This window comes from Triticum dicoccoides, chromosome 3A (assembly GCF_002162155.2).
Source record: "Triticum dicoccoides isolate Atlit2015 ecotype Zavitan chromosome 3A, WEW_v2.0, whole genome shotgun sequence".
Taxonomy (NCBI): domain Eukaryota; kingdom Viridiplantae; phylum Streptophyta; class Magnoliopsida; order Poales; family Poaceae; genus Triticum; species Triticum dicoccoides.
In genome coordinates, this window is record NC_041384.1 from 489,695,737 (window position 1) to 489,706,115 (window position 10,379).

At 42.6% G+C, this 10,379-nt stretch overlaps 2 protein-coding genes and 1 pseudogene across 3 annotated transcripts; 1 reads left to right on the plus strand and 2 right to left on the minus strand.

Moving 5' to 3' along the window:
* Window positions 1-378: 378 nt before the first annotated feature.
* Window positions 379-5,159, minus strand: LOC119268729. 2 transcript variants are annotated; one of them, XM_037550425.1, is made up of 6 exons: window positions 4,920-5,159; window positions 4,376-4,575; window positions 3,680-4,086; window positions 3,446-3,556; window positions 1,398-1,835; window positions 379-941 (listed from the first exon to the last, which is right to left on the minus strand). In XM_037550425.1, the coding sequence occupies exons 1-4, from the start codon at window positions 5,134-5,136 to the stop codon at window positions 3,499-3,501; spliced, it is 882 nt and encodes a 293-aa protein (XP_037406322.1). In that variant the 5' UTR covers window positions 5,137-5,159; the 3' UTR covers window positions 379-941; window positions 1,398-1,835; window positions 3,446-3,498. The 2 variants fall into 2 exon arrangements, with proteins under 2 accessions (XP_037406322.1, XP_037406321.1); XM_037550424.1 differs by lacking the exon at window positions 1,398-1,835.
* LOC119268728 (two-pore potassium channel 2-like) lies at window positions 1,496-3,482 on the plus strand. Its single transcript, XM_037550423.1, has 2 exons — window positions 1,496-2,565; window positions 2,986-3,482. Exons 1-2 carry the CDS (start codon window positions 1,496-1,498, stop codon window positions 3,128-3,130), a joined length of 1,215 nt encoding a protein of 404 aa, XP_037406320.1. The 3' UTR covers window positions 3,131-3,482.
* Window positions 5,160-6,308: 1,149 nt separating the features above from the next.
* Window positions 6,309-7,588, minus strand: LOC119271671 (annotated as a pseudogene).
* Between the last annotated feature and the right edge of the window lie 2,791 nt (window positions 7,589-10,379).

Consider the following 10,379-nt stretch of genomic DNA (forward strand, 5'->3'; position numbering starts at 1 on the left):
GAGCCATTCTCCATGTCGCAGGCGGACAATGGAGAGCGTGTTGATGGCTAGGGCGAAGGAGGAGGTCAGCGACACGAACGTGGAGCAAGGGGTGGAGAAGTGTGACGGTGCAGACACGGGAAAGGGAGGACAGTCGCGCTCGCTCGCTCGCTCGATCGAGAGAGAGAGAGTTTGGTTTGGTAAATTTGGAGGGCCTTGGGGTGGGTCTGGCATGTCATATCCAACATGCCTCACGCATACAAGCGCCAAAGTCTCACATGGGCTGGGTTTGGAGGGTCCAATGATAATTCTGTTTGGTCGCACAATTTTTACATGTTTTATCATTTGGGTCGAACCTCATGATATAATCTGAAAGGGAAAAAATAGTTGGAAGTCTTGTCCAGGCTAACACAAGCATATATGTTCATCCTTATAGTAAGTATAACGCTTTTAACTTTTTATTCAGGAAAACTAATTTCTCGGCACCTACTTTTACACAGGAGCCTATAAAATGAGTGATGTGGCCACAAACTCTGGATACAGGATAAAGATATTCATGGCGCAGTCTCATTATGTACATTTATGTCAGAAGCTCGACTGCTTGCTTCGGAGTTGGGACCTCTAAATCTTCCAGTCTTCGGTAAAATCTGCACGAAGTCGTACAGTTTTGCCTACAGCCTTCTGTCCAGATCGTATGATCCATACAGACACCGACCACTCGAAGAGACATAGATGACCCGGAACCAAGTTCCTTCAGCTCGAGAAGCTTTTAGGCGGCGCAATCGTACCTCCCTCACCGACAACAAGATCTGAGCACCACAAGAAATTGACATGTCCACACTCCAGTTGCAGAACGGAGTCCTGCAGAATATGGCACTGCCTTAATTCCGATGGATCACCCCAGAGAGCGGAGGACCAACTTGCAAGATCAGAAGGTTGATAAGCCATTGTCAACTTGGTACCTGCACCAAAATGTAACACGAAATTTAATGTTGGAGAACCTAATTAGCGCACGTGCAGCAAGTGGCGAGCCAGTGCATGGTTACTCCTGCAACAACACAGGGAACACGAAGATCACCCTTAACCGGAGCATACAGAATGATGCACTACAAATCCAAAATCGCTCAGCATAAAGTTTGCAGTGTTACTAAAGGATAGAAGTGAGAATCCCCCGCAAAGAAAGGAGAGCAAGAGGTGGGAATTCACAGTATAGCAAATCCGTTTTAATTTTGGAGATGAACCTAGTAATTTAGTTTCTGATATCAAAAGAAAGTGTCAGATAAGAAGGAACGAATATGCCCACCCTTTCTGTCCCTTTCATCAGTTGCCTCTTGTATCAACAACTATGCAAGATACTAGAAACTACATGATTTAAATGCTGGAATAAATAAGAATGATATGCTTCAAGATCTTTTCACCTCAGAAACACCAGGGAAGTGTACATCCCTGGTTGACTGTCTGATGGTTACCGCTTCCATTGTCTAGATCTCAGCAGAACCACCATGTATATAAAGTGATGATACCCCAACCTGAGAACTGCAAGCTCATGAATCCTAGCTCAAATATGTCTTCCATGGAGGAGCCTCTGCTGCCTCTATTCCAGCGTAATCAGAAGTATTCTTCCTCCAAGCAAGACAGAAGCAAATCATGCGATGTCCCAAACAGGTGTGCACCTTCCTTTCATCCAGACACTAATGTCAAAGCTAGCCTCAGTACTCTCAATCATCCTCCAGCCACTAATGAAAACACCAATATAGTATCCACGCCGACTTTACAGCGGGTGCATTCTTCACCTTCTATATTCACATCAATCAAAGAAGCTCCCTGTGCACATGAGCTTGGCAAGCAAAGCCCTTCTGCACAATACACACCATCAATTACAAGGCAAGCTATTGTTAGTGTCATCCTATACATCTCAATAGGAGTCACGGTGTACATGACAAATGTTGAAGGCTTCAAGGGGAAATCCACGTTTAAGTTAGTGGATGCCCTGTACTTCACCATCATAAGCTTGTGCACCATTGGGTATGGTGACATAGTCCCTTGCACTACCTTCACAAAGGTGTTCACATGCTTGTTTCTACTAATAGGTGTTCGCTTTGTTGACATTATGCTAAATGGACTGTTGACAAATGTGCTAGACAAGCAGAGAACAGTCCTACTTAGCACAATGGATGACAATAAGCTGAACAGGGTATTTGACACATACATGATCGATGCTGAAAAGAAAAGGTCAAGAGGGAAGATGAAAGTACTACTTGCACTAGGCGTTGTTGCAGGGACTATCTCAATTTGTACAATCATAGTACATGAGGTGGAGGGCCTAAATTGGATTGACAGCTTCTATTTATCAGTCATTTCTGTGACAACAGTTGGATATGGGGATTATGGCTTCTCAACTACAGCTGGAAGGCTCTCCGCGACTGTGTGTCTGTTGGTGAGCACGTTGGCAGTTGGCAAGGCATTCTTGTTCCTAACGGATCTAAGGATGGACAGAAGGAACCGACGAACTACAAAATGGATCCTCCAGAAGAAAATGGACAATGAGCCGCTTGCTGCAGACCTTGATAACAATGCAGCTGTAAGGTATTGTAAATTTTCCATCAATTACCATGTCAAGGAATTTTGTACTTAACATGCGCTTCTACTCTGCTGCTTATCTCGTATCCAATGATTACATCATATTATTTCCTTATCTGGAAATTAAATTTATCTGATGATATGATCTTTCTTCTTGCACGACAAAGAGCTAATAATTTCTCATTCCTTTTAGTCTTTTACGAAACACGCAAGGAAACAATAAATATACTTGTGATATGCATTGACACCTCAAAAACTTACATGGAAGTTACTTTTCATCAGTTCGTCACAACCTCTACATCTTTCTTCTCATTAAATTAATTTAAAAGTATGTTACTATGTCTTACAGGGCAACTATGCCTTTTACGTTCAAGCAAGCTACTTCACATGTGATTAATGTGTGATTGCCTTCTCCATATGCAACAGCAAATCAGATTTTATGATCTACAAGCTGAAAGAGATGGGGAAGATCGACGAGAAAGATGTCACGATGATCTCAGACCAGTTTGATCAGCTAGGCCTTGCAAAATGTGGAAATGTTGCTCTTGCTGACATAATTGGAAACTTATGAGTATGTATTATGAGAAATATATCATACTTCAATGATAGATATCATCTGAACATGTACACGTGACCTATTTAATACCCTTCCATATTACAAGTAGAAGAAACACTGTCTATCACTGTTGATCTTGGAGTCGTACATTGTCGTATACAATTGAACTTGGAGCCGTATTTCTTGTAATATGGTTGGTCATAGCAACAACTTCAGGGTTTCTTTACATATTTTCTCACCCGGATTGTATGGATATGTAATTAAGGATACAGGGAAGAACTGGATAGTACGAGTTTTGTGCAGTGTAATTAAAGCAATGGGACAACTTACCAAAGAAAGAGACAGAGCTTGACATGATGAATTCAATGTTTTGTAGTTTGCCATCATCTCAAGCCATCAGATCCACTCTCACTTACTGTGTTATCCGAAATCTTCGCAATCCTGGAAAAGTTAGTTTCTGTAATGAAGCTCAAGCATATTCGGTTTGGGGATGCCAAGAAAAGCCAGATACAGAACATATATTAGTGCATTTGTGACTTTTTGTACACCTCCTTCAAGACTAACCTTTCTCTAGTTTCAGTTATAAGCTTCAATATGGTTGACAATTTGTGCAACTTGTCATTTATAGACTGCTGAGTGTCCAACTCTTTTGCTAATTGGGAACTGGTGTAGTGATCAATTTCACATTGTAATGAACTCAGTTGTGAATCAATATGCTGCACAAAATCATCATATGCAGAATGATCATCCATGATGTTTGTTGGGTCGTGATCCTTGGAGAATGTGAAGCTATCAGCCATCTGAAGTTCACTTCTCTTGGAGTGGCCAGCCAAGTTTGAATCACTAGTCTCATCCACCCGATCATCAATTTTACCGGAGAACACCCTTATATGGTCATTGGAGTCCTCAACATTAGTCGTCCCTGGACGCAACGCGTGTTCAATTAACATATTCTGCTTCACCGAAATAACCTGGATACAACAAACAATGTTTCAGATATATAGACGGATGAAATTTGGAGAAAATTTCCTGAGTGGGAATGGTTTATGTGAGATGTCATTTATGCGTTAGTTGTTATTTGAAGGAAAAGCTTGTAAAATTCGTAAGTGATGTAATCAGCAGAATGATCACAAGAACAGTGTGACATTGTCTAATTAAGTATGACTCGGCAAAGTATCATGGGGTTTTGGTACAAGTTAAAAAAAATCAATGTTAAGAACCAAAAAATATCACATGATGATAGAAAGAACATGTCATCACCTCACTAATCTTTGCGGAAAGCTTGTCAAGCAGCTCAATGCGCTCCTTTATGTTCTCCAAAGCATTGGTCAACTTCTTCTTCTGCACAAGTAATTCCACTGCCTCATTCTCTCTGCCCATCCGAACACTGACCACGGCTCTCTTCTTAAGATTCTCAGCGGCCTCGGTCAACCGCACAAGCCTCACCCGAGCACTATTTGCTACAAGAAAAAAAAACACAGTCAGTAAAAAGGATGTTGTGCACTTGGTGCAGTGAGTATTCTAGAAATAAAATGTGCACTAGTGCAGTGCAACAACTATGGTGTGCCCCTATCCACAGAGCGCCGGACTCAAACTCGCTTTTACGATCCCTAGACCCGAACATAGTATGTAGTAATAGAGATTAGCGAGACATACTGCAATCTTTGGAATCGCAATCATTGTCCGTAATTTAGAGTAGCACAAATATGTAGAATGAAATACACAAGCTCCTGCTACGGACTCAGCATCCCAGTTTCCTGAAGAAGAACGCAGCCATGGCGATGGAGTTGAGGAGTTAGTATACCTTTGGACTGGGTGAGGTCGGCTTCGGCGTGGAGTTGGAGGAGCTGCTCCCGCAGCCGGTCGAACGTCGGCGGGTCCGGGGCCGGGGCCGAGCCGCCGCCTCGGCTGGATGCCGCCAGGACGAGCCGCCGAGGGGCCGCCCTCGCGCGCCTCCACCCCGCCCTCGCGGCAGGAGGCGGCGGGGGCAGCGGCGCCACTAGCGACGAGGCGAAGGCCATCTCCTCCCACAGCCCCTCGCCGCGCGCGGCACTCCACCGGACAAAGGGACCGGTCTAGGCGCTGAAAGCGGAACGAAAGCTCTACGTAACCAGCTCCCTGAAGACGGGAAGCCTTATGTCTACGTCAACGCCCTGCGAAGGCGTACTTTCGGGTGCTTCAGACTTCAGCTGTGTCAACTGTCAAGGTCAATCGTAGTTCAGATAATACGTCTATCCGTTTGGAAAATCACAAACTTTGCAGCTACCGGTCAATCCCATGTACTACTATAATTTCACGCGTCAAATCGAATAGTTTCGTTTAATTGTAACACAGGAGAGAATAAAGTAGCCTCCCCGCAAAAAGAAGAAGAATAAAGTAGCCCGCCCGAATTTTGTTTGTTGGTTCCAACCTGACAGTCCATTTGGACGACGGCCGGTCGCAACGGTGTGTAAATTCGCAGACGCCCCCCTTGCTATATAGCGCCGGAGCTCCTCACGTACAGTGCCGATGCCTCTACGCTCCTCTTGCTAAACCAGTTTGCTGGGGAAGTAACAGCCACGCAACTTGAAGCCTTTTCCCAGGAGCATGGATGGATGGATGGCCTGCACGCTGCTCAATTAAAAGGTAAAATCTTCTTCTCTGTTGGTAATTTATTTATTACGATGTGCGTTCCGGTTTGTATTTCCTGGATTCTTTGTTCATGTTCACATTGTCCTGTTGTGATACTCACATTTCACATACGGTCTATGCATGCGCCCGGCATGAACAGTCTGTGTTTCCTTTGTGTATGTGTGAATCCTTTGTTACTTCGTGCCATACGTATGACACTTATTATTTGGGTTTTTTTTTGCTTGCACATGTATGTACACGCTGATATATCTATCCTGCGTACCCGCATTGAGTTGCACGGTCAATCTGAATCTCTGGTGAACCCTGAGAAGAAAGATCCGGGGTATTCCTTTCCTGAATTCAGTCGACATCAGAATCAATTCGGACAGGCCACCCCACGGGTATGGCAAAATGCAACGGAGGCACGCGTTGTCACAAAGATGAGCAGTAGTACGCGTCTCGAGTCTCTCTCGACCATATGTAGACGGATGGACCTGCAGGCTTATGAGCTGCACCTGCTCTATTTTGGCCACTCGGTCGGCACTCGCCAGCAGGCCACATGAGTAGCAGGTGAACACATTGATTAATTCGCACCTTCTACAAATCTTATGTCTGTGCAATCCATACATTACATTACATCCTCGTAGTACTGATATTCATCACACAAAGTCACAAACAAACGTCACCAGACCCCTTCATCACATTAAGCAATTCATGTGTACGCAGTTTGTACTATCTGCCCATCATCAATCAACTTATTTCGCTAGTCAGCTGATTCGCGATTACTACAGTGCATTGTAAATCTGCATCAGCTAGATAGCGCCAACCTTGTGATCAGCAGCCAACTGGCGCTCATTCATCAAGGAATCGAGGAACGAGGTGAAGGTGTCGTCGTCCACCATTGGACACCCCATCACGTCGTTGAAGACTCCGCGGGAAGCAGCGTAGTCGGCGAGAAGCTGATCACCGAAACCTTCGAAGTCATGGGCGTCGACGCTCATCGCCGCGGCGAGGTCGTCATTGCCTCCGTCGCCTGGGTTGTCACGGCCGTCGCGTCCAGTTCCAGCGGCAGACGAGGTCGGCAGCACAAGCGCTGGCGGGGGCAGAGGTTGCGGCGGTCTGACCGTCGGCGCCGCCGTCGTCTTGTCGGTAGGAGCTGCCGTCTTGCCGGGAGCAGCGGCGAGCGGCATGTGCGTCCGCGGGTCGAGGCCCTGGGCGACGAGCTTCTTGCTGAGGTGCGAGTTCCAGTAGTTCTTGATCTCGTTGTCCGTGCGCCCCGGCAGCCTCCCGGCGATCAGCGACCACCTGCGTGCACCGCGACATCCATAAGTCTATCATCTGCGTAGACGCATTTCAGGAAGTAGGTCACGTGCACGCACCGGTTGCCGAGGACGCGGTGGAGGCGGAGGATGAGGTCCTCCTCGTCCTCGGCGATGGCCGCGCTTGATGTCCGGCCGGAGGTAGTTCATCCACCGCAGGCGGCAGCTCTTGCCGCAGCGCAGCAGGCCCGCCCGCCGCGGCAGCGTGCGCCACCGCCCCTCCCCCTCCCGCGCCACGAACCGCGCCAGCACCTCGTCCTCCTCCGCCGTCCACGGCCCCCGCTTCAGCGGCGGCGCCGTCGACTGGGCTTGGCCGTCCTCGCTCCGGGCTCCATGCTGCGCCGGCGGCTTCCGTCGTGCCATCGATCGGCCTCGGCTCCCGTGCGATGCGGAGGCTTTTGGATTTTGGCTCCTCGGTCCTCACTCGATCGCCTGGCTTCTGCTTTTCTCGGATGCTTTTTCTGAGACTGAGGGGGATTTGGTCGCTTTTCTCGCCGTGCGCCGCAGCGCCACCTCCCGGAGAGGCAACGGTCGGTGGGGTGGTTTGTTTCTTACGCGCGGCGGTCTGTTCCGCTTCCGGAAAACGGAGGAATTTCGTGTCACCGCCGCGCCGTGTCACGCGCACGCTCTACCCAATCGGGGGACGAGCCAAAGGATGCGGAGACGGGCGCCGGCTACGTCCAAATTAGAACGTGCCGCAACCATACATCGCAAAAAATCAGGTTTTTTTAAATTACTTTTTTGGTGAAACGAGAATAACGGTTCTTTGTGATAGAACCAATCCATTTACTAGATTTTTTTCAAACTTTCCGGTGATGTTCGTTCAGCAAGATGATACGTTCTCGTCGACCACGAGACGACTATGGTAAATTCGTCAATCTTAAGATGTTCTGTCAGCTCAGTATGTCGGATGTACTCACAGGGATAGGATATGCGTGTGTGAGTTGATATAGTGTGTGTATGTGCATGTATGTGAGCAATTGTGATTGTATTGTGTTAAAAATATCGGGCCTTTTTTTTATCATTTCTTCCCTATTACTCCCTCTCTCCCAAAATAAGTACAAAGTTGAGACGCTTACTTTGGAACGAATAGAGTATGTTTTATGTTTAGAATAATTACTTTCATCTATTATTGTACTTATTTCGTATAGTTTTCATTTTTATTTCATTATTCATTTTCTAGTTCTTTTTTCTTTTCCAATTTGTTTTTCCTCTTGCTTTTCTGTAAGAAATGTAATAAAAATAAAATACAAGAACATCCTTTTTATACATGAATATTTTTAATACACATTGAATATCTTGTAAATATATTCAGAATTTTTTTAAATATACGTTGAATTATTCAAATACACATTGAAAACAAATATGTTTAATATATGGCAATTTTTTTGTAAATACACATTGAACATTTTTAATAGACCAGCATTCTTTAAATAACGTTGATAATCTACATGCATAGCAAACATTTTAAGTACACGATGAACAATTTTTTTAAAATGTACCAATGTTTTTTCTTTGGAAAATTTCATGACAAAATGTTCATATTACCTTTTCTTAAGGGACTGAAAAAAAATATTTATATATACCAAATGAAAAAATCTATCCAGAAAACCTTAGCAGAAATCAGGTGGAAAAAATATTGTCGAGCTATATCCTACTAGGTTGGTCGACTAGATACAAATTGTGCGAATCAATCCGTGGTTGGGTGGTTAGGAGAATAGTGGTATCCCCTGTCCATCGGAGAAGACGTTTTGGTCGACGACGAAGGCGTCTGTGACTGACTTGATCAATCTTAAGATGATGTGTTTGTTTAGTCTCTCGAAGATGCTTATGAGGTAAATTATATGTATTTATAAAAATAAGTGTATACTTATGTATATGAGCGACTTTGATTATACAGTCTTCAAAAACAGAGAAACTTGGTACGGAGTATGAGTATGAGTTGTAAGTATGTTTCGTGTATCGCTTATAACCAGCGACACGTAGCAGTACCAGAGACCTCGCGGGAGCTTATATCTCGCTTCATGCGATATAGAATTTTCTCTCGCCTGAAACTCTTCCTGCATGCCACCGTTACAGGCCAGCCCTGGCTCTTCGCTCGTTTGCTGTAGTTTTTCTTTCCTCTTCCCTTTTTGGTTGTTTCTGTTTTTTTTTCGTCCTTTTGTTTTTTATTGGTTCTCTTTGGTTTTTTCCTTCGTTGTACTTCAGTTTTCTTTATTTCATCAATTGGTTTTTCTTCTTCCTTTGTTATACTTCAATTTTCTTTGTTTCTTCAGCATTTGTCTTTGGTCTTTTTTCCTTTTTTTGTTCCTTTTTTCCTTCAGATTTCTTTTTGTATCTTTATTATTTTCAATGGCTTTTTTATTTTCTTTATTTCTTTCTCAGTTTTTGATGTCTTCCATTCTTTTTGCAGTGGTTTTCTTTGTTTTTCTTTTATCTTTTGATTTCCTTTGTTTGTTTCTTATTTTTGATGGATTTCTTTGTTTTCTTTTTGTTTACATGAAAAAATGTTAATCATGTATTTTTAAAATATGAAATGTGTATAAAAATGTTTTTGAGGTATAAAATATATCCAATGTACAGTAAATAAAAGTAGACTCCAATAAACATATATTTTTTAGAAATTTAATTTTGTAATTAAAAATGTAAACATGTATATATAAATGTTTCTAATGTGTATGCAAAATGTGAATTGTGTGTGAATTTTCTTTACTGCCATTAACAAAATGTTCAACACATTATATTTTAATTCACTTTTAATATTTTAAATACATATATCATTTTATATACATGTTTGACATGTTCAAAATACATGATCTACATTCTTTTCATACACATTATGTATTTTCTGTATACTTTTTCGTATACATGGAAAACATATTTTCTATACACATTTAACTTTTTTGAAATGTGTGTTTGGAAATTTTCAAATACTTGATTAACATTCTTCAAATGCTTTATTGACATTTTTTACATACATGATTAACTTTTGTCACACACATTTATATTGTTTTGTATACATGATAAATGTTTTTTATATACACATTTAACATTTTTTGAAATGTTTTATTAATATTTTCAAATACTTGATTAATATTTCGTTCAGATGCTTGATTAATATTTTTATAATACATGATCAAAATTTTCATACACATTGTCTATTTTTTATACATTTTTCAAATAGATGAGAAACATTTTCCCTGTACACATTTAATATTTGCCAAATGTTTGATTTTTTTCCAAATGTTTTAGTAAAGTGTTTCTTGTAATATATATATTTATAATATTTGGAAGTATAAACAAAAGTAAAAAATGAGAAAAAAACAAAAAAGGAG